The sequence below is a fragment of the Anabrus simplex genome, chromosome 1, assembly GCF_040414725.1.
Source record: "Anabrus simplex isolate iqAnaSimp1 chromosome 1, ASM4041472v1, whole genome shotgun sequence".
In the NCBI taxonomy this organism is placed as follows: Eukaryota; Metazoa; Arthropoda; class Insecta; order Orthoptera; family Tettigoniidae; genus Anabrus; species Anabrus simplex.
In genome coordinates, this window is record NC_090265.1 from 871,959,988 (window position 1) to 871,984,546 (window position 24,559).

Here is a 24,559-nt window from a genome sequence, read left to right on the forward strand (position 1 = left end):
ACTATGATCATCACCACCATCAATAAGGTTATTCTCTCTGTCTTGACCTCCACAGTGTAACGGTCATCGGGTGCATGATGACACCTTGATTATAGCAAGCAGTGAAATATTGCAATACAAAAATGCAGAGAAATAGGGCTTAATATTAATGTAAAGTAATCAAAGTTCATATTGGTTGTGAGAGAAACAGTTTAGTACACACTTGTCATACTAGATACAGAGCACATAATTCCCTTGGTAGCCATTTACGAGAATATCCGCTACTATGGTCTAAATTACCATCATAGCCCTGTGTTCGAAGAAAATGAAAAATCTGCAAAGTAAGTTTGACTGTTTGGCAGCAATCCTTCTGCTGCAGCCTTAGAAGTTCACAGTTCTATTCAGCTTTTTATGCCCGGCACTAATTTATTTCTTCCAAACTACACCGTTTGATAAGATCCTTGGCAAGATTTTTGTAGATGCAGATATAATGATCAAGAACACCTTAAAATGTATGCTGCAATAATCAGCATATTTTCTGGTTTGTATGATGTACTCTGAAAAGAAATGCAAGTGTATCGGGCTTTTCTGAGCTCACTGGGAAACTTATTTGCAGTGCATAAGTACCTACCAGAAAACGTTGACTTCTGGAAACATCCTTATAATCACCACTTAAGATCTTTCTGGTGAGATAGATAAATGTTTACATAAACTCGTCCTAACTATCTATAGATCCACTCTGGAGGCATGAGTGTACACAATTTAGGGAGACATTGAAGAGAAACGGAATTTCAGTCATGATGTACACATCCTCAGAAAGGAAAAGGTATTATCCTGTACAAACAGTTCATCCCTGCTAACAGCTGGCTTCATCAACAGAAGGGCTTAGTAGCAGTGAATGGAAAGAAACTCTGAAAATGACAGCAAATGTATGCGCAGTTGGAGCTGTGCTAGTCAGGTCTCAGGACAGTCACCACTGCTACCATTGTGGCAGAGAGATTGCCATGTAGGCCTTCGGTACATACAGTGTAAACCAAGAAATCAAGCATGTTGACGTTTTTTATATACATGATAATATGTATGTAGGTATGGTAATGTTGACATTCTTTATATACATGCTAATATGTATGTAGGTATAGTAATAATGTACAGAGTTATCATGTTTTCACATTTTTTGTCCTTGTCCCTTCATTCTGTTGCTCCCTTTTCCCACATTGACCTCTCATTGCGTTTGTCCTATTACATGTTCCTGTCTTTGAATTGATACTTCACTTGTTTGTTCCGTCCAATTAATGGTACAGTGTTATGTGTAGTGAAATTAATTTAATACTCCGAGTTGTTACTGTGAGAACATATTTTCCCCATTTGATCAGTTTAAAAGAAAGTAATCTAATACCTTGCCTTTTATGTGTTATAATACTCTTCTTGTCAGTTCCAGGCACAGTTGGATGATCATGGGCCTTTCAAGAATTTGTCCAAATTGTGGGAGCACACAGCGCACCTAGCTGTATTCATGAATTATTTAATTTCAAATAGTGATTCTTCCAGTCTTGTAAGTATGAAAGAGTAAAGTATAATCTGTCATGAAATTGCTCATATTAGAGAGTTATGTGAATAGTGCAGCCTGGTAATCAGTCCTTCTGTTCCTTTTCATTGGGATTCTATTCTCCTCATGTGTTTCTCCTCTGTTCTCGGTCTTTTACCACCTATATTGATCATTATCTTATTCTCTTCCCTTCTTGTCATGTTTATCTAGTTTTCTTCTTGTCTTACTATTCCCACATTAAGACTGAAGATCTGTCAAGATGACTCCTCATTGAGTGTTGATGCTTGCACTACTGATGAAGGTGGAAAGCAGAAATGAACTTATCACGGATTAAGAAGAATTGAAGGTGGAAGACTCGGATGGAAGAGGGGAGAGCTCATCTATTTGAAGACATCAGTGTATGAAGATGTGGAGATCATCCTTGTCCTTTTGTTTCTTCACATTTGCCCTTGTCTTCTTTTTTTTTATTGTTCCCTCTTCTCACACTGACCTGTCATTGTGTTTGCCTATTGTGTGTCCCTTTCCATTATTTCACTATTACTTTCAGACTAAAGGTGGCAAATCACTTACTAAAGAGAAAAACTTATTTCAAGAGTACAAAAGGTTTATTAAAAAAAAAGAAAAAAAGGGAAATTCTTCAGGAATTGTGTTCATTTTAATATTCTTTGTAAGATGCTAATAATTGTTTGGTTCTTGGCCACATGCTGTCCTGTGTCAAAGAGAATTACTAAAAAGTAGCAGATCTTCCAAATTATTCCAATACTGTTCTGCATCTTATTGACGTTGCAATAAATATATTCTTTTCTAAATACTGATTAAGAGAACTGAGCATTATAACCGCACATGTTAACGCGCTATGATTATATAGCCAAACTCTGCATTTGGAAGACACCTGGGTTTGGACCCCACCGTTGTCTGCCCTGAGAATGTTTTCCTGTGGTTTCCGATCTTCACTGTCAGGCCTAAAGGGTAGACATACATACTGATAAAGAGTAATCAGTTTTCAGATATTTTCCATTTGATGTCATTGTATTAGAGCATTTTCTGTATTTTTTTTTTCCTATTTGTTTTACGTTGCACCGACTGAAGCAGGTCTTGGGCTGACGATGTGATAGGACAGACTAGGACTGGGAAGCAAATGACTGTGACCCTAATTAAGCGCCAGCATTTGCTTGGTGTGAACATGGGGAACTACGGAGAACTGTCTTCAGGCTGCCGACAGTGGTATTTGAACTCGCTGTCTCCCAGATGTAAGCTGACAGCTACGTGATCCAAACCATGTAGCCAACTCACTCTCTGTTCTCTGTACTCTATTCATTCCTATTAGCACCAAATTTTAACACATTGTTGATATAAACTGATTTTAACTTACCCCTTGATTTGAAAGGAAAATTTAATATTTGAGATCCAAGGTTTAGTGGATGGCAAATTTTCCTTATGTGTACCAGTACTTTTTGTTTTGAGTCCAATGATTGTCCTTTATAACATTTCAACCTTCAATCAATTGCAGTTTTGATCTTTACATTGTTAACATTCTTTGTTTTAGCTCTTTTACTTGGTGACAGACTTGTATAAGGAAGGGAGTGCTAAAGAAATGAGAAAATGGGCCTATGAAATTCATTCAAGTTTCCTTGTCCCAGGGGCGGTGAGTAGTTATCTTTGATAAAGTTTATTTCAGATACATCTATGTAAATAGGGTTCCTGATTTTATTCTGTTAATACTTAAAAATTATGTTTTGCAGCCCTTGAGACTCAACAATGTTGACGAAAATGTTGCTCGTGAAATCGACGATGTGTTGCTCAATGAATCTGACAAAGAAGAAATACTTAGAAAGGTATGGCATTTCATATATAAGACACTAAAGTATGATATATTTCTGTACTTTTACTACACAGCAATGTTTTGTTACATTCATGTTACTTACTGTATTTACTTGCATATAGGATCCCCCTCCTTTTTAAAATTTTTTTTAGTTTTACTTCCAAAATGGGGGAGGGTCCCATCGTTGCAAACTTCATAAAAATCTATTTTTATGGGAGGGGGAAGCAAAACACATTTACTTCATTTTGGTGCTACATACTGAGCCCGTCTAACAGTCAGGAGTCTTGAGGATCCACAGGGTGGACCGTTCACGAGCCCAGTGCTTGAAACAGGGATAGGTGATTGATGGTTTTTCCAAGGTAACACTAATAACTAAAAGAAAATGTGAAATGACAAACCAACTTTATTAACAATAAATTGAAAAAAAGAATCTATGTTGGTAAGGAAATCAACATTTAAAAAAAAAAAAAAGCTATTTATTCAGGGTGTCGACATAGAAAGATCTTTTGCCCCTACTTTGCACCATATGTTATGAAGCTGCGTGTATATGGAAATTGAGGAAGTGTAAAGTGTTGAATGTGAGGAAAGGAACATTAAGGACGACACAGGGATATTAATCATTTACAATTAAAAACCCCTAACCCGGCCGGGAATCGAACCCTGTGCTGCCAGGTGAAAGGCGGATGCGTTTCTCCCTACACCGCGGGGCCAGTTCTTGATGTTCAAATTAAAGTAAATCAGTTCTGATAACTTCTTTCTCCTGACAATATTTACAACAAGTTTAAAAAATATTTTATTATTTGTATTAATATGGTGGAATGAATTTTCTTAATTCATATCTTCAAGTGCCTTTTCACTTTCATTTTTTAAAGTCATTAATCTCCATGGATACCTTCAACATTTTTACATTGTTTTCTTTATACACAACTATATAGAATTTTCTTTCCACTGCAATAATATATTTGTTCAACTCACATTTTACTAAGACAATACTTTGCATATATGCTGAATTCTACATCTCATCATGAATGATTTTAAAATGTATCTACGCTTCACAGTAATAAGAATAATATCATAAGACTTCTTCTCCTCTACCACAACAATACTATGCATATATACCTATTTCCACATCTCATCAAGACTTTGAATCTTGAATTGTGTCTACATCAAGATGGCGTCGAGTGAGACGGTAGAGTAAACTTGCTTTTGCTACACCCTGTTTGAATTGCAAGTTAATCAGCTGAAAGTACTAATCCGTGTTAACAAAGTTATACATGTAAGTAACTTCTTCTTTAAAAAGTAATCACCATGTCTGTAAAGGAAGTAGCTAAGAAGATATCGGCTTTTAAAGATTGCATGAAAGACTTTCAAGCTCGCCTAGGCTCAGCAGTCTGTGCCGCCAACCCACCAAACGTGCTACAAGCGCTTGGTGGCGAGTTCCAGGCATTCAAGGAAAAGGCCAGCAAGACATCTCCAATATTAAAGGGGAGTTGAAGGGTCTGGAATATCGGCTCCAGAAACAAGACGTGTTGGACGAGGCCGAACAGTACAGTCACCGGAACTGCCTTTTATTGCATGGTGTCTCGGAACAGCCGTCCTGGGACATCTACATTAAAAAGCTAGACACACTGAAAAATAAACTTTCGGTAGAACTTTCACTTCTTGATTTGGATCACTGCCACAGGCTAGGCTGCCGTAATCAAATGTCTGCTGAAGTAGTCTCACAGGGAAATCAACCTGTCATTATTAATTTCCTTCAATACCATGATTGTGATCGAGTGTGGTGTGCGAAGCGAGCTCTGAAGGGCAATGGGGTCATGCTAACTGAGTCTCTCACAAGTGTGAGAAAACATATCCTTAATCAAGCAAGAGATTTATGCAGACTGCAGAAATGCTGGACTCAAGATGGACGCATTTGTGTTTTAAGAGAAGATGGAACTAAGTCTCAAATATCCACGATGGCACAGTTAAAAAACATTGCAGGGAGTAGGATGAACTGGTGAACTTGGTGAAAGAAATTATGTGTGTAGTAATTAGTGTATATTTGTGTGTGTTTAAGTGTATGCTTGTGGAAGTCAGTGGATCTACACACCAGGTTGCTCGGGTAAGCTTATTTTACATCTTAATTTATTGTTTTCATATTGCTTAGTTTCTTATGTTTATTGACCAGCACAACAGTAATACCATTGACCTGCATTCCTCTCCAAAGCCCTCACCCTCCCCTTCTTTTTCGTCCTTACCCCCTTCAACAGGACTTGTGTTGCAAGAGCAGCTCAGTAGCCACCCACGGTCATTACATTGTTGCCACCTAAATGGCCAGTCATTATTAGCTCATATGGAAGAGGTTCAGGCTATTTTTGAAGTGAACAATGTACATATTATTGGAATTAGTGAAAACTGGATTCATACAGACATGCCGTCATCGACAGCTAACCTTGACGGATACTCAATATTACGCCATAACCGTATTGACAAAATAGGCGGTGGGCTTCTACTTTATTACAGAAATGACGTAAAATGTAAGATAATTTCTACTTCTGACCCAAGACTTATACTGCGACCGGAATTTATGTTTGTAGAGTTAGACTGCCATAAAAAGATATAGGGATTGTATACAAGCCGCCTAAAATAAGACAGACTGATGATTTTGAAGAGGCATTAGCAAATCTTATCTCGGCATATAATGACATTGGCGACTTTAACACTGACCTTTTGAAGCAGACTAGTGATGCAAACAAGCTACTGAATTTATTTCTTGCTACAAACATGACAATTTTGCCCCTCAACGCTACTAATCACGTTCATTACTCTGAGCGCACAAGTCATAGCTTAATTGATCTTCTTGTGACAAATCAACCTCAAAAAGTAATTAAGCATGGACAGATCCCTGCGCCTGGCATCTCTTCACATGACCTATTTTACTTGTGTTATTCTACACGAATACCTGAGTACAAACCACGATACATTACAATACGAGACTTACGACATATGGACCAGAATAAACTACACCACAATGCATTTAAGTTGCCTTGGGATGCTGTACTTAATTTTCAGAACATAAACTCTAAAGTAAACAAATTCAGTTCACTGTTACAGGAAATATTTGACAAGCATGCACCATAGAAACAGGTAAGAATCACCCGTCATTCTTCCGCGTGGCTAACGGCAGAGATAAGATCTGCTATGGTCAGTCGTGACAAACTGTACATACAATTCAGACAGACGCATGACGCAGATGATTCTGAGCAGTACAAGATTCTGAGAAACAGAACCAAGCAGTTAATTAGGAATTCTAAATATAAGTACTTTCAGGAACTGATGAACAATAACAGCCCGAGACAGAAATGGAATAAATTACGCACGTTAGGTATAGGTAAATCCGTAGAGCAGCATGTACGAAGCATATCGCTAGAGGCTTTAAATGATCGTTTTGCACGGCTAAAAATAGCCTCTACACTCTTCCCTAAAAATTAATTACCCTTGTTACAATCGCAGTCTGTATATGAGCAATTCTCTTTTAGAAATGTCAGCTCGAATGAAGTTAAAGGTGTGATATACTCTATTACATCTAATGCCACAGGTAATGATGACATTTCAATATCGCTTTTTAAGGATATCATGAGAACTGTTCTGCCAATACTAGCTCATATATTTAACTACTGCCTGACAAATGGTGTTTTCCCAGATGTTTGGAAAGATGCACTAATTGGACCCATCCTGAAGAACTCCAAGTTAGATTCTCCTTCAGATTATCATCCTGTATCCATCCTACCACCCTTATCCAAGGTGCTTAAACGTCTAGTTCATACACAAGTTACTGAATACCTTATCAAGCATTCCCTCCTTAATCCCGTTCAATCTGGCATCAGGAAAGGACGTAGCACTGCGACAGCTTTACTACGAGTGACAGATGATACCAGAATTGTAATGGACCAACGGGACATGACTGTACTGCCGTCATTAGATCTCAGTAGTGCCTTCGACACTGTCAGTCCTGAGTTACTACTGCAGAAACTTCGAGAGCTAAGTTTTAATAGTGTATCACTTCGTTTCTTTTCATCTTACCTTGAAAATCGATGACAGCGTGTGACAGTTGGAAATTTGAGTTCAGGATGGCAAAGTAAGACCCTTGGTGTCCCTCAGGGGTTGGTTCTCGGACCACTGTTATTTATCATCCAAATTAATGATATATAAAAAGTTCTTAAATTCTGCAAATTTCAAGTGTACACGGATGATGTACAGATTTACTATCATTCAAAACTGAGTGATATTGATACTGCAATTACTAAAATAAATTCTGACCTTCAACATCTTAGTGACTATGCAAATAAAAACAGTTTATTAATGGACCCAAATAAGATTCGAGTTATTATTTTTGGTACCAGTGAAAACCTATATTCCCTCAAGCAAAAGGACATCTCCCCAATAATTTTAAACAATAAAATCATACCCTACTCTACTTCAGTAAGTAACTTAGGAATTATTATGACTGAGACCCTAAATTGGACTCAACAGGTGATCAGCACATGTAATAAAGTACATAAATGCTTATATCCCATGAAATGGTTCGCTAATGTATTCTCTGTTCGATTTAAAGTACAAATGATGATGATGATAATGCTTGTTATTTTAAGGGGCCTAACATCGAAGGTCATCGACCCTAAGGTACAAATAATTCACTCTCTGTTACTACCTATATTTGACTACTGTGACACTGTGTTGACTGAGATAACCTGCGACAGTAACAAGAAACTGGACCGGAGTCTGAACAGTTGCACAAGATATATCTTTAATCTGCGATATGATGCTTATATATCACCTTATTATAAGGAGCTGACGTGGCTTCGAGTGCACCAGCGCCGTGAACTTCACATGCTATCACTTCTGGACAAAGTACTTGCCACTAATACTCCCGACTATCTTCTGTCCTCATATTTTTCTTACCTCTCGTCCTGTCATGAACACAATACAAGATCTGACTCCTCTCTTGCCATAGCTGTAAATCGCACTACTGTGTACAACCGCTCCTTCATAATCCCTGTGTTTAGGCCATGGAATTCGCTACTTGCGAACGTTAAAGACAATCCTTCTCATCACAAGTTTAAAGTGGCTTGGCGCGAGCATTTGCTGGGTAGATCCCACTGACTTGCTGGATAATTGTTGAGAGAATGAAGGAATTGAATGAGATGAATGAATGGATTACTGTAGTTATATCATTTAAGTTGTTGTTGTTGTTGTTATTATTATTATTATTATTATTATTATTATTATTATTATTATTATTATTATTATTATTATTATTATTATTATTATTCAAAATTATGTGTTATGTAAATGTGTACTCATCTAGTGGTTAAGTGTAAGAGAGGGCCTTGAGCCCTAATTTCGCCACCAATAAAGGCATTATCAATCAGTTTACGTTCTTGAATACTACGAAGAATATTTTAAGACTTCTTCTTCTTCTTGTATATTCCTACAGCAAAGTGAACTAATTTCTTACAAGAAATGTGTTTTCAGGAAATTCTATAAACAATTTTTCATAGTGTCAAACTGATATGTTTTAAGACCATCTTTAAAACAATTAAATATGTGCTCGCAAACACGGGCTAACCAACATTTTGTCAGAACAGAAATAAATAAACTTTTGTAAATGTCAAGAAACAAAAACTGTACCATACAAATAATATTTTTTTCATTACTTCATCTCAATGTAGTACTGGTACCTTTAAATTATCAATACCATATAATAGAACTGTATTAAAAGTGAAAGGTGCTTGGAAAAATAGCAATATAAAAACTGAAGAAGAAAATTGACTTGCATGACCTAGCTATAAATAATAGTTACCTTAGATTCGTAACCAAACTTTATGATCATACAAAAAAAAAAGTATTTTATATACAGTAAACCAGATATAAATATGCTGCAGGCTTATTTTGGGATATGACATAACTTTCCCTCATGGGGCAAATCAGTCATATGGGTCATAAATGCACTGGAGAAGGATTCCTCAGCCACGTCTTGGCCATTGCCAGCTGTCATTTCTCTTGGTTGACTTTGTACCATTGTACTTTTATGGCAGCTCAATACTAGCAAATGATGGCCGACCACCAATACTCTTCCTTTTGTTAATGTCAACACAATCATATTCCTCACTGTTTCTATTCTTCTTTGTATTTTCCTTTTCCAGGTATTAGCACTTCTTTTACGTTTTCTGTAATTGTCAACGTAAAAATCAAAATTATTTCCATCTCCATTGGCAATACTACCATCTAATGAAGCCATTTTTGTTTTGATAGTAAACAATCAGGATAACGAGCACAATCCAGAGAGCGAGTTCCGAGTATATCTTATTATGGAATGTTTAGTCACGCATTTCAGCGTCAAATGAGATGAAATGAGAGTTTTTGTTAAAATACTGGAGTGAATGGGTAGTTTTAGTATATAAAACACTTCTCACCCACAGCTACTAGCATACATAGGAATACGGTTTGCTAACCTACGTATACAGCAACGCCTCCTGGGTAAAAATCTGATAGCCCGATTTTGCAGTAACAAAATTAGTCTAAATAAAATGGCATAAAATTGAAAGCTTTGTATCTCATCACAAATGATCCCCTCATGTTAGCCCAACTCACAAAAGATAGTTTGAACCTTTCAAAATAGATGGCAGCACATAACTCATTTTTAAAAAAAATTTGTTGGTTAGCCCGGTTTTTGCGAGCTTCCATTCAGTTGTGTTTCAGATACTTTATTCTACAGGTGATATGGCTGAAGATGACCTTTAAATAGGTCAAGACTAGCCCCATTAAATGTTTATTTAATAAACACTTTAATTTGTATTGAAAAGATGGAATAACTCACTTATTATTTTATTTGGTTTAATCAAAGTTCAATACGGACCCATAAAATTAAATTCATTTCTCTAGACAACTTAGACTAAACGCTAAAATTGAATGTTGAATTTAGTCATATAAAAATCAAGTGTTCATTCGAATGTCAACACAACGTGGCATGGCGAGGACAGGACAGAGTCTGCTCAGCAACGCGGAAGGATAGAGAACTCCATCAGTAATATTGACATCAGAGTTCTGTGTTGACATTTTACGTTATTATCAGAAGCACTCTGTTACATGATTATTAAAATCTGTCTATCACATATGAACAACAGGAGTTCCCCCCCCAACTTAGCCTGATAAATATTAGGACCAGCTTTATGACAAGTATGTTCCATAACAGTATTGCCAACTTTTACTAAGACTGAAACAAGAAGATATTTTAAGATAGGCACTTCAAGTTGCATTTTTAAATACCGTAAGTGTAGGCACTTCAAGTTGCACTTTTAAATACCGTAAGTGTTTAAGCGTCCATGTTTTTATCAATCATAATTTTGTATCATATTTTTATGTATTAGTGTAGTTTTCAAGATGGCTTTTCCAGTTGTTTAAACTAGCTGAAGGTGGCCCAATAAGTGTTGAAACATGTTCTGAAAATATTTTTACAGACTAAATTCAACGCTCAGTATTTAATTTAATTGAAAGGGTGGACCTATAAATACATATTATTTTAAGAAAATATTTGAGTAATGGCATCATTCAAAACTTCTAGCATGCCATAGAATATTTCCATGTCTATTCACTAAAATAGCACTGAGATTTAATATGGAAGCACGTGCTTTATTGCCCTAACAATCAGAAGAGAAGATACAGATTTCCACTCATTAAATAGATACATAATCTTTATAACAGGATATATCAAGTGGTGGTTGACCTTGACTCTCACGAGAGTGCATAGTTGTATTTTTAAAGTAACTGCGGCAGTAGGTAACATTTTCGCTTAATGTGGACTGTCACTGGGCACGTCCCAAAATATACGGGGATAATACTGTAATATGAAATAGTTAATTCAAATAAACAACGAAGTTTATTTCTTTTGTCAACAATGATTGACCACTAACATCCTGCATAGCGATTAGTTCTGTTAAGACCGATGATGTCATCTTAATGGGGTGGATGGGCATGGCCAGTAAAACAAGCAGAATACAAAATGGCTACTTGTAACATTAAAATCCTTCTTTTTAATACTGGTTTTTATTCATAGTTCACAAAATTATTTAAGCATAAGAAAGGGGTAACTAATGATAACAATATAAGAATTAGGCCTACCTTTTTGTTGGTGAAATCATAGGTTATCCTCATCACTGTCTGCATTGCCATCATCGTTGCTCAAGTGTGGGTCTTCAGTTATCGTCCTTTTGTTTTTTGGTGTGTGTGTTCTTTCCAAAGATCATCATTTTCAGAGCCATCTAATGCACATACTATGCTATTTCAGTCTTTTTAAAGCTCTTTTCAACAATTTCAGGAGTTCAATCCTCAAGCACGCACGATCCACTCGCAAATCCATTGAAGCGAAGGCTGCTTGATTTTTCCAGCTTTGATTGTCCTGTGCACGTATCAACCATCCAATTGTCACAAAATCTTCTCATTTGGTCCTTAAAAGGCTTCTTTATGGATGCGTCTAATGGCTGCAATACTGATGTAAGTCCTCCTGGCATAATCGCTGGATAGGTTTTAGTACCAAATATATATATATTTTTTTGTACACAGTCAGGTAAGTGACTGCTGTAGTTGTCCAGTACAATGTCGTTTCCATACAGGTCTTAGCCTGTTTTTCACCAGATCTGCCTCCATCCGCCCTTTGTTCTGTGCACAGATGTGGATTTGTTTTGGAAAGTTTCCTTTAGGTAGAGTTTGTTGTTTGAAAATACAGTATAGTGGGAGATTCCTGCCATCTGTAGTCATAGCTACCATAACTGTACATCATAGATTGATAACGTAATTTGTTTGAGATTGGCTAAGGATCCTGATCTTCGTGGTAAATGGATTTGTTTGGTCACATGCACAGATTAATCTAAAAAGAACCGATCAGCAGTGTGTATAAAACATTTTTAAGACAGTGACTTGAGCTTTATTGAAAATTATATTGATCGGATAGAAAGATGTGTGTCCGAAAATGTGGTTACCCCATTTCGTGTGAATTAGAATGAGCATTCATTCAATGTCAATACGGAACTAGCATGAAATTCATCACATGCAATGATTTTAGTTCGTAATTACATGTGAACTATGGCTGCCTACCGAATGAAGTTTTTTACGAGATAAAACATCTAGCTTGCCAATCTGTAGAAATTCTTTAGTTACAAAATGGAGTCGGCTTTCATCTCTCATAGATTTTTATGATAGTTATGTTTTACCAATAAGAGAAACTCTCTTGTATCCTGAATTGATGCCTCGTTGCAAAAGTTGAAACTATTTTTGGAAGACACTGAGAATTGTGATGACAGTTGCCTTTATGTAATCTGTTAGGGTTTTTTCCCTGACAAAAATGGGACCAAAGTGTGGTTTGTCCACAATTATAAGTTCATATTTAATTTATATGCAGGGTGCAAAGTGCTATGATGTCATAAGATTAAGTCATATTTTGCCATGCCCTTCATGTTTCTTTTGAAATATTTCTCTCATTATAAAATGGGAATACACATTTCTTTAAGCATGTTGTTCAAGTTTCTGAGAGCAAAAGAGTAGTTAGTGTATCTTCAAATTGATGAAATTAATGTACAAAACGTGTAGACTGTAAAAATGGATGATTGTTTGGTGTTTCTGGGAATAAAACAGCATTCTTAGTTCCTTTTGCCTTTGGTTATTTCCGGTTAAACAGTTTATACAATCAGATTTAGCAATAGTGTCTAAAGATATCTTACGAGAAATATATTTATGTAGATTGAAAACAATAACTTTATATCATACAAATATGAGGTGAATTGTATTTGGTGATATTGTATGTATTTGTTTTGTTAATTGACTTCTTAAGTTTAAGATTATAGGACAATGTTGACAATGATGTAGGTCAACAATCATTCATCATTTAAAAAAATACATAATTAGCTGAACAGTGTCTAGTTAAAGGATAGCGGATACCAGTCTGTGCAACATTGCTACATAGCATGAGCCAGGCCATGAGTAGACAGCTGTAACAATAGGGAAAGAAAAGAAAGTAAAACAATGGTGATTACAAAGAGAAAGGAGAGGTAGAATTACAGCAACAAGTGTCACATACAGATGTGTTCGAGTGTGTTTTCTATATCAAAGTACAAATTCTACCATGGAGCAGATCTGCACCAACAAATGGTGCACACAAGGCATATCGTCTAATATTCAAGAACTGATGTTTGAGAAACATTCTGGACATTTGTTGACTCTGGAAAAAGACCAATCAGAAGCATATAGAACTGGAAATAAGAATGAGAAAATGACAATGGGTGGGATATATGTTGTGGTAGCCAGACAACTATATAGTGAAGAAGCCTCTTGTTTAGAACTTTCAAGGAATGAGAAGGAAAGGTAGGCTCAGGATAACATAGCTGCGAGCATGAGAAGCAGAAGGTCATCGGCAGGGAAAGAGATGGAGGCGACATCACACCCCTAGCTAAAAACAGAACATGTTGGCGCTTCTTTGTTGAAGCCCTATGTTTCCTAGAAGGTGTTAAAGGAAATAAGTCAAGCCATACTGGTATTATACACAGTATCCAGAAAGATATTTGTGGCTGAGACCGATCAATTGGAATGCTAACGCAGCTCTACATTATTTGGTGGGGCTCATACATGCCAGATTCTGCTGATAGGTTTACTTGCCTTAAAATAACTCTCATAGGGCAAAATTCCTGCACCTTGACATCTTCAAAAACCATAGATTTTCATTATTAAAATGGAGAGGTGCCATATTAGACCTAGGTACATTGAGATAGGGAACATTCGAGATTATGAATGCAATGCCTAATTTTCTTGCAAGAGAAATATGAAAACTATGATGATATTGGCCATATGCTATTGACTGGTTTTACTATATTGAGGTAATTGTAATGCATCGCTTGTATGTGATGATATTGTTTCAGAGGACAGCACAGGGAGATTTCATTGATAGGGTTCTTTTATATTATAACTTGACATGTATGTTATATATCGGGTGCAGTTTAGATATACTAATTGCTTTAATTTTCTTTCCTCAGATTTTCTGGAAAGCACGAGTTAGAGCGAAAGAGGAACTGAATGAGCAGCTTGCAGACTTCCAGCAGAAGCGTACAGCAGGGTTGGGTACATTATTTGGTCCTCCAGATGCTCAGCTGGACGAGAGTATCCACGACAAGAACAAGGAAATGAAGATTGTGGAGTCAGTTTTGCTGCCTATCATAGAGCCATACAAGTAAGCCTCCCACTGCTATGCAAGTGCACTCATTTGCAAAAATAAATTGTGCACCGAGAAGGAATTGTCAGAATTGCATAATATTTAATATGGATATACATTGTTGAAGTAAGTGATTACAATATCTGCCAACCCACACCGATGAGTAAATATATACTCATCACAACACGAATACTTACCTCGTGGACTTGGTAGGAACAGGCTGAAGACTGCCTGGAGTTGAACTTGTGCCTCTTGAATTACGGAGAGGAAGTAATAGAGGCATAACAGCTGTCCTTCCTAACTTTTTGACGTTAGCACTCATCCAGGATAACGCTCGATTGTCAATATGGATCCAAAAATGTCAATGCACCAGATATGAATGAAATCTTTCAACGCCAAGGACAACAGCCAAACATTCCTTATCATAGGCGGAGTACTTACCTTCAGAATTGAGCAACTTCTTACTGAAATATGCTATAGGGGCCAGACTACACTGACTTAGCAAATGTCATGGGATAGTCACCTAATAGCGTGTGGGGCCTCCTCTGGCCATGCGAACTGCAGTGAGACGCTGTGAAAGTGAGTCGACAAGTCCCTGGTAGTCCTCTGGACGCAGCTGACACCAAATCGTTTGCAGAGCGGCTGCCAATGCTGGTCTGTTCGTGGGTGCAGGATCCATGGCATGGAGCCTGTGTTCCAAGACATCCCAGATATGCTCGATAGGGTTCATATTGGGGCTTCTGGGTGGCCATGGCAGTCGTTGGACCTCCGCTGCATGTCCCTGGAACCATTCCCGAGCGAAGTGGCGGCGCGTTATCATCTTGAAACACCGCAGAACCGACTGGGCGCTGGAAGACCAAGTACCATTCAAAGTCTCTTCCAGAACAACTAGGGGCCCCATTCCATACCAGGAAAATGCACCCCAGACCATAACAGAGACACCAGCGCCCTGGACTACACCTTCGAGGCAGGTGGGATCCATCGCTTCATGTGGTCTGTACCATACATGGTGCCTCCCATCGGCATGGTGCAGTTGAAATCGTGATTCGTCCAACCATATCACGTTACGCCATTGTTCCAGTGTTCATCCCTGGTGACTGGCTACAAATGCGCGTCGTTGTGGCCGATGACGTTGGGTTAACAGTGGCACCCATGTGCGGCGCCGGCTCCCATACCCCATAGAACCCATGTTCCAACGGATTGTCCACTGGGAGACATGTCTAGCACGGCCTGTATTGAATTGAGCCGTGATTTGTTGCACGGTTGCCCGTCTGTCACTATTGACAATCCGTCTCAGATGTCGCCGGTCACGGTCATCGAGGGTGGCTGGACGGCCGGTCGTTCGTTTGTTGTGGACGGTGACACCCGTATTCAACCATTCATGATACACCCTGGACACCTGGACACGGTTGATCGTGAAAAGCCAAATTCCCACACCACTTCCGAAATCGCACTTCCCATCCGTCGGGCACCGACCACCATACCCCGTTTGAAGTGTCAGCTCACGACGACGTTCCATGTTACACCTGTCACATGCACAGCCACTGCTCACGACGTCTCCTATACAACCGCTGTTGGCACAGGGGGCGTGTGGTACGCAGACAACACACCTGCGCATCAGTGCTCCGCTATCCCATGACATTTGCTCAGTCAGTGTGTTGTCTTCACGCTTCTGATTTAATACTGCAGACACAGCGATATCACTAGCATCGCACTGAAGGACAAAATCACCGTTGGAGTTAGGACTGTGCAACACGGGGGTTTGGCAGAGAGCATCTTTAAGCTTACAAGAAGCGAATGTTCTTCTTTTTCAACAAGTTCAAAGGAGCAGAAATATCAGAAATGTTAGGGATGAATCTACTGTAAAATCCTACCATACCAAGAAATCTGCGGCCACCTCGAAGATTTTTTGGCCTAGGAAACTTGTGAATGCACTTGACCCTTTCATGATTTGTGGAGATGCCAGAGCTGGAAACAATGTGCCCCTAAAACTTGATTCGCCTAGAGCAAAAGGATACCTTTTCAGGATTGACTGTGAATCCATGTCTTTTCAATCTATTGTAAAACTCTCGAAGGTAAGTGACGTGTTCCTCAAAAGTATCAGAAAAAATTACGACGTCGTCTAAACATTACATAAAATCAGCTTTATGGTCCGTATCGCACATAAACAGATTCACAACTAAGTAATTTTTATTTTCCACCTTGTCGATACACGAAATTGCTTAAGGCAACTTATTGGTTGAAAGTGGTACATGTTTCGTATATTATCAACATCTTCAGCCACATAGCACTGTTTAGATGAAACATTCATATAATGACAAATTTTGAATGTTTTAGAGGAAGTGTCCTTAAAATTAACATAAGAAGATTGACAATATTAAAAACAAAATACTTAAGAGAAATAAATTCTTTCTACAATTGAAAGCATTTGTCAAGGAAACACTTGCATAATAATCCATAGAGAATATGTCTTAATTATTCTTTTCTTAAAAAGTTCATGAAAAAAAGGCCAATTTATAAATTAAAAATTTATACATTTATAAGTAATTGTCGAAATGAATAAATCCAGATTTCATAATGTGGCTCCTATTACTATTGCAGATGAAAATATTACTATTTCCTAGTTGTCAATTCTTTTTAAAACTGCTTTCCTCTAGAACGGTATCTCCTGTCATTTCTTTTACGGTCTTGAGTCTGGTGTAGTAGTGATGATGCGTTCTCTCTTGTTCACGGACTTGAGGAGGTGGAGGAGCGGGGGATATTGGTGTGTCATGAACTTCCTTGTTGTTATCTTCAGCTTCAAAGGAGGAGGAATACGTCATAGGACTATCTGGAGGTGGATAGATTCCAATTCTTTTCTTGTGATTTTTCAAGCATTTTCAAATATATCAGAATTTTATCATATAATGGATTCTTATATTCTATAGCCTCATTAAGGTTATCATTTTTCTTTACAGGTTGGTCTAGATGAATGTATAGAATGATGAAAATGCTTGAAAAAGATCACAAGAAAACAGTTGGAATCTATCCACCTCCAGATACCCTTACGACGTATTCCTCCTCCTTTGAAGCTGAAGATAACAACAAGGAAGTTCATGACACACCAATATCCCCCGCTTCTCCACCTCCTCAAGTACATGAACAAGAGAGAACGCATCATCACTACTACACCAGACTCAAGACCGTAAAAAAATGACGTGATACTGTTCCAGAGGAAAGCAGTTTTAAAAAGAATTGACAACTAGGAATTAGTAATATTTTCATCTGCAATAGGAATAGGAGCCACATTATGAAATCTGGATTTATTCATTTTGACAATTACTTATAAATGTATAAATTTTTAAAATTAACCTTTTTTCATGAACTTAAGAAAAGATTAAGACATATTCTCTATGGATTATTATACAAGTGTTTCCTTGACAACTGCTTTCAATTGTAGAAAGAATTTATATAATTTCTCTTAAGTATTTTGTTTTTGATATTGTCAATCTTCTTGTTTAATTTTAAGGACACTTCCTCTAAAACATTCATACTTTGTCATTATATGAATGTTTCATCTAAACAGTGTTATGTGGCTGAAGATGTTGATAATATACGAAACATGTACCACTTTTAACCAATAAGTTGCCTTAAGCAATATAGTGTATCAACAAGGTGGAAAATAAAAAATACTTATTTGTGAGTCATCTAAATATGCGAACAGACAGGAGAATTTCAGGTCTCCAGAAACTGAATCACGTATGGGACTAAGCACCTGACCACCTACTGAAATGCCCATGGGGACCTTATTAAATTGATATAGGCTGAAAGGATTGGCAAAGGCTGTAAATTCGCGGCAACTAAGGTCGAGAAGAATCTGAAAATATGCAGAATTGAAATAAAAACAGAGTAGAATTGGGCTTTCTCGAAGGATTGTAGAGCAGGCCGATGGTGGGAAGAGGAAAGCTGTCAAACACAACATTATGGTTTAATGATTTATAATCGACCACAAGCTGTGATTTACCGTCTTTCTTGGGGATTAGGAAACCGAGGCTACTAAAAAGATGATTTTGATGGACTTATAACACCCTTTTCTAACAGTTCATTGATGCATTTTCTCATGGCAGCAAGCTTGGGAGGGAAACAACTGAAGGGGGAATGTCTGACAGGCGTACGGTCTTTCAATTTGATACAATAAGAGAATTCTTTGGCGCACCCAGTTTGGCAGTAAGCGCATTGGGAAATTTTTTAGAAGATTGTTGAGCTCAGCAGCTTGATTATTAGATAGATCAGACTGATTGGTAAGGAGATTATAGTTGGATAGAAGACACAACGGTTTATTTCCAGAAGGATTTTCAAATTGAAATTTTCATCGGATCGAAAACGAAAGGCGAAGGTTCGACTGATGAAATCGATAGATAACCTGGTGGCTAACATAAAATCAGAACCAAGGATGAGAGGAACAGTCAGCTCTTGGACAACGTTGAAATTCCAGTCCCATAAGAAATGATGAATTTTTATGTGAATTCTGACACTTTTTATGGGGCGTACACGACGACCATCGGCAGACATGTAGGTGATGGAGCAGTCACAATCTCGAAGATCCTTCAAATTTATCCTGTCTATTAAAGATTGATTAACAAATGAACTGCAAGATCGTGTATCAAGCAGGGCGTATGTTGAACGTGAACCAGAGGTAACTTTGGCCCAGGGTGAGACAGGCGGAAGTCCACAAATTTTACGATCAGAAAGGTTTTTGGGCACCAGTGATGGGCCGTTACATTGGTGCGAGGTTCGTTTCCCTGATTTCCATTACATCGTGGACAGATGTTACGGAAGGTACCAGCCAAGCCGCATTGACTGTATTTTATTGAAGATTTCGAGTTGCATTGCCTAAAGACATGCCCTTCCTTCCCACAATTCCAACACTTGACAGCGTTTATATGGTTGAATTTTGAAGAGCACTGGCCACGTGGTCAGAAAAACGAGGGGGGCTGACGTGGTCAACAGATCTATCAACGCGAAATGTACAGGTGGATGGCTTAGCAAAAGAAACAAATTTAGACACGAAGCAACAAGCAGTATCAGGAAAGGAGCAATTGGCAGGAAAAGAGGGGGTTGGTACATATTGTTTAACTGAAGAGTTGACTCATATTCACGATGTAGGTTAACTATGTCATCTACACAATTCACTTCAGACCGCTTTATAGAGAGTTTATATCGGGGGGGGCTAGATTGCAATAAAAGGTGTTGAAAACTTCTGCTTCGTGGATGCTGACATCAAGGTGATTGAACAATGTAAAAATACTGGTAGCATACTCATCAATGGGCTCATCCGGACCTTGCGCTCTTCTAAGAATTTCCTGTGTAAGAATAAAATCCATGTCGGACAGGCCGAACCTAACCTTTAGCTCTCTCGCGAAGTCAGACCAGCATAAAATTTTTTACTTATTCAAACGGAACCATTTATTTGTACGTCTTTCTAGCATACCTGGGATAACGGGGACAAATAACTCTAGGGGCATAGAGGTACATGCTGCGACATCTTCGACCCTTTCTAAGAATTCTATAACAGATAGGCCCCTATTTTCGCCAGAAAATCGCAAATTCCACTTTCGAATGATGTCTAAAGCTGGGTTGAGTTGAAATGGCCCACTCATCATAGGGTGGGAAGTCTGATTAACAACATTAATATTTTCCTCAAGGATAATTTCATTGCAGCCATCGTTTTCCACAATGTCAGTAAGGCTGCAGTTTGTACTAGAATGAGCGGAAGGGCTATCATTCAACGTATCTGCATTCTTATGTACATCCACACAGGGATGATTATTGGACACATAGTCATTTTGACTCTCCATCTTTTTTAGATAAAACAGATAGGCGGTACGAGAGATATCGCACAACAATAGCAAAAACCAAAGTAAACGCAAGGGTTGCGTGTAGGTTTTAAAGGAATGCCTACCGTGAGTTAATGTTGATTAAATTATATAAATGGCGATGTATAAACACTACGAAAGGAGGTCTGGGTTAATAACGAATTCAGCTCTGCCTCACCAATGAGACATTCCAACCGAGAACCGCGCTCTGCTTACCAACACTTCCGCCAACCCACACCGATCAGTAAATATATACTCACCACAACACGAATACTTACCTCGTGGACTCAGTAGGAACAGGCTGAAGACTGCCTGGAGCTGAACTCTTGCCTCTTAAATTACGGGGAGGAAGTAATAGAGGTATAACCCCCAATAAAAGAAGAGGGATCCAATAAAAGGGTTTATTAACATAAAAATGAAATTAAATGAGTTAATGAACGAAAGCTGGGGATACAAATAACAAATAACTTATGTTCTGTCCAAGGAATACCATGTACATAGTCAATTTCCTTTCAAATCAGATAACTTTATCTTTTACAAACACTAACAGAGTTGTCATGGAAGTGTTGCGATGAGTGAGAATTACTTAAATAATAAAACAAACCTTTCCTCGGAACAGCAAGTCAAATACGAAGCATCCCTTTTCTTACTGTGAAAAGTAGGAGATGCGCGAAAGAACACGTATAATACAGAAAGTTGCATAATGGAGTATACGGCAATGTTAGGCCTCAACAGCCACGTCCATTCAAAAGCTGTAAAATTTATAATGTCCAATAACGGACCATTTATATTGGTATCATTCAAAAGACACCGGCTACTACGACAATAGCTCCATAGAGACTCTCATCCCCAGCTATCAGCAAAGCACTGAGAAGAAAAACTCCGGCCAAAAAAGAAACCTAGGAGGATGATAGATCTCCATAGTTACCGAGATCAATCAATATCTCAAGCAATGAAACATGTTAACAGAGAAGAATTTTCAAAAATAATAACTAATCGGGCATACAAAGTCGAGAACAAATATAATAAAATAAGGAAGGCACATAAATAATATTTGCAAGATGTGGAAACTTACACAAATCTCAACCATCAATGCACACAGACACACACACGCACACACAACCCAGAGACCAATAAGAGCAAATCCAAATAAACATAGGGGTCAAGCTAGGATATGAGAACGCTCGCACCGCATGACAAATAAAACTAGAGGCTTGTGAGCTTGAACAAGATACCCATATCATAACGTCGGATGGCCGCGCAGCAACCGAGGCTCATCCCAGATTCAATCGTGTTCCACACATATAACACACGCTATATTCCATATTCATATCACCTCTCTTTTTGGTGAACATGAGATGCATATCATTAGCATTAAAACATATCAGTACCGTACAAGCTCAGCCAGTTGTAGACTCAAAGAAAATTAAACAGGGTCTCAAATCAAGGTCACAGGTCACTCTCCGCTCTCGCGTATAGTAAAGATACACACGGAGCAAGCAATATGTAAATTAAAACTTACAAGGTCTGCAGAATAGAATCTCAGAACACAAGATCACAATAACTATGACAAACCCAAAAGAAAAATGCAAATAAATACCTTAAACTTTTTGTAGAACGAAATCTGCAGATAATGTAATAATAAACATTACCCCAATGCAGGGAGTTGCGCAGGGCAGATAGAAAATCCACATATCATACCATTTAAAATTAAGCAAACACATGCCGCCGTTTAACGTATCCATCTTTTCACCAGCAGTCATTGATATTGACTCTTTACCAAAAGTAAAAGATAAGGAAATTGAAAGAGAGAAATGCTTCGTCGCTATTGACGGTCAAAGAGCTCCACCTGTTTAAGAGAAGAGAGTATTAAATCACAGTCGGGAACATAAACATAGATTGTTGTGTCATTGACATATTCCATGAAGGTGATGATAGAATATCTTTTACAACATTGTCGTTTTGACTCTCCATCTTTTATAGATAAAACAGTGAGGCGGTACAAGTGATATTGTACAACAATAGCGAGGGAACCTTGGTGTGGCACAAATATGAGAGTAAAAAATAATATATTGCAAAAACTGAATAGTTGAAGTGAGACTCCAATACTCTGTGGATCACCTCTACCTTGGATACAAGCAAGCAGGCTAAGAGAGATACAAGTTTGCATGATATCCTGTGGGATATCTGTCCATATTTGCTGCAACTGGTTTTATAGATCGTGTAAACTCCAAGGCTGCTGAAGTTGGTGCTCCAGGTGGTCCCAGACATGTTCGATGGGCATTAAGTCTGCAGACAGGCCATGAAATGAGGCAATATTGTGGAGGCATTCCTGTGATACCTTTGCTCTGTGCAGCCAAGCATTATTCTGTTGGAAAATGTCTCAAAGTCCTGTCATAAAGGACAACATATATGACACATATTGCTGTTCTGTCAGTGTCTGTCTTCTTACTACTAGGGTTGACCGACTGTCATATACTGTACTGCAGTCCCCCTAGACTAGCTCTTCAGCAGTGGGGATGGTGTATTGCACCAGAGCAAGACAAGATTGAGGCGCTCATGACTGGTTCTCCAGGCACCAATTCAGCAGTTGTCAGCGTACAAAGAGAATCTGGATTCGTCACTATAAACAAACCAGTTCCAGTCTATACCAGTCCAAGTTTTGCCATTAATGATACCACTGTAAATGGAGACAACAGTGGGTTGTTGTCAGTGGCAAAAACTGGTGTAATGAGATTAAATTTCCTTCAACCAACCTCCTTGAAAATTGTTCAGGCAGACACTGGGACCTGTAACAATGATACTGCATGAATCTGGATGGCAGACATCATAACAGTTAATCTGCTTGTGCTTGTCAGAGGATCTTGGTGTTCTCCCCAGAAATTTTCATCAGCAAGATAGCAGGAATGAGTAGCTGGGTGGGGAATACTACGTAAAAATCGAATATGATAATTTAAATTTATTCCCCTCAGGGCATTAACAATATCAGACAGGTAAACGTGAACTGCAAAATTGAACTATTCTACTGTTATTATCACAAACAAGACATAACAGAATATTTTGAACTTCTTGTGTTCTGCTCTTTCATAATCGTGTAACACCGGGGCTTTCTACTCAGTTGTTGTGGAGTGCCGTATAGTTTTGTGACATCATGCGGACTTGAGCGTTCGCATGTGATTTTACACTAATCCAGACACCATATCACATAATGAAAAGTTTCAAGCAGCTTTACAGAATAATTATATTGATGAGCATAAGGTGCATTTATAGAGTGAGCATAGTCGAGCTAAACATTTAAACTCAGATCTAATTGATGCCATTATGCTGACAGTAATGAAGATTTATCATTTAAAGATTTACATTTTAATTAGGAGCCCAAATGACTCAAATATTTATTAAAAAGGTCCTAGGAAAAAAACTGGATTTTCTGGTGGTCACTCAAGGGCATCTTGTGCCCAGCTGCCAAGTGTGCGTGTCCTCATGCATCCACTGGTCACAATATGCTGTAACAGTTAGGTCAGATCGCGGCCTAGGCAGGAGACAATTTCATACAGCCCTACGTATCCCGATAACATGCCCCGTCTGAAGCTCTCATAACTGGGTGAAATCTCTTTGATTGTGTCATAGAGGCATTTCGTGTGGTTGACAAGCTTTCCATAATGGGAAGCAGTGTTCCACTATGTATCAGTAGCCTCTGTGAGCCTTAATGTAGGGCATGAGTGGTAGCAAGTGCGGAGTCTCTGGTGGAAAGATCATTCAGCTAATCACATCACTATGGTAATCATTTGACTACTTACTTAAGGTGTAACTGCATGCCAAGTTTTGTAGCAAAATGACAACTCCTTCATGGTGCTTAATTTTTAAATTTTATTTTATGCACACTGCATAAATGCACCTTATGCTCATCAATATAATTATTCTGTAAAGCTGCTTGAAACTTTTCATTATTCAACATAACAACCTCTTCTTTGTCTTGCAGATCGGTAGTCATTGAAATATACTGTGGATGAGATAACTCACAACAATATCTGCATTGTATCCTTACGTGTTACCTCATTCCGTTTCTTCTATGACTTGGAATTAATGCTTACCTGTCATCTGGTGTGGCTTACGCTAAC

General features: G+C 38.2%; 1 protein-coding gene across 9 annotated transcripts in view; it reads left to right on the top strand.

Annotated features, from left to right (window-relative positions):
- Window positions 1-24,559, top strand: part of RhoGEF2 (Rho guanine nucleotide exchange factor 2) — a 1,252,673-nt gene that overhangs the window by 537,291 nt on the left and 690,823 nt on the right. For 7 of the 9 annotated variants that reach the window (XM_067136513.2, XM_067136515.2, XM_067136508.2 and 4 more), the window contains 4 exons: window positions 1,412-1,531; window positions 3,072-3,170; window positions 3,268-3,360; window positions 14,411-14,604. In XM_067136513.2, coding sequence (XP_066992614.2) covers window positions 1,412-1,531; window positions 3,072-3,170; window positions 3,268-3,360; window positions 14,411-14,604 — 506 coding nt within the window. The remainder of the gene's footprint in view (window positions 1-1,411; window positions 1,532-3,071; window positions 3,171-3,267; window positions 3,361-14,410; window positions 14,605-24,559) is intronic. The other 2 variants (XM_067136510.2, XM_067136516.2) reach the window with 1 other exon arrangement.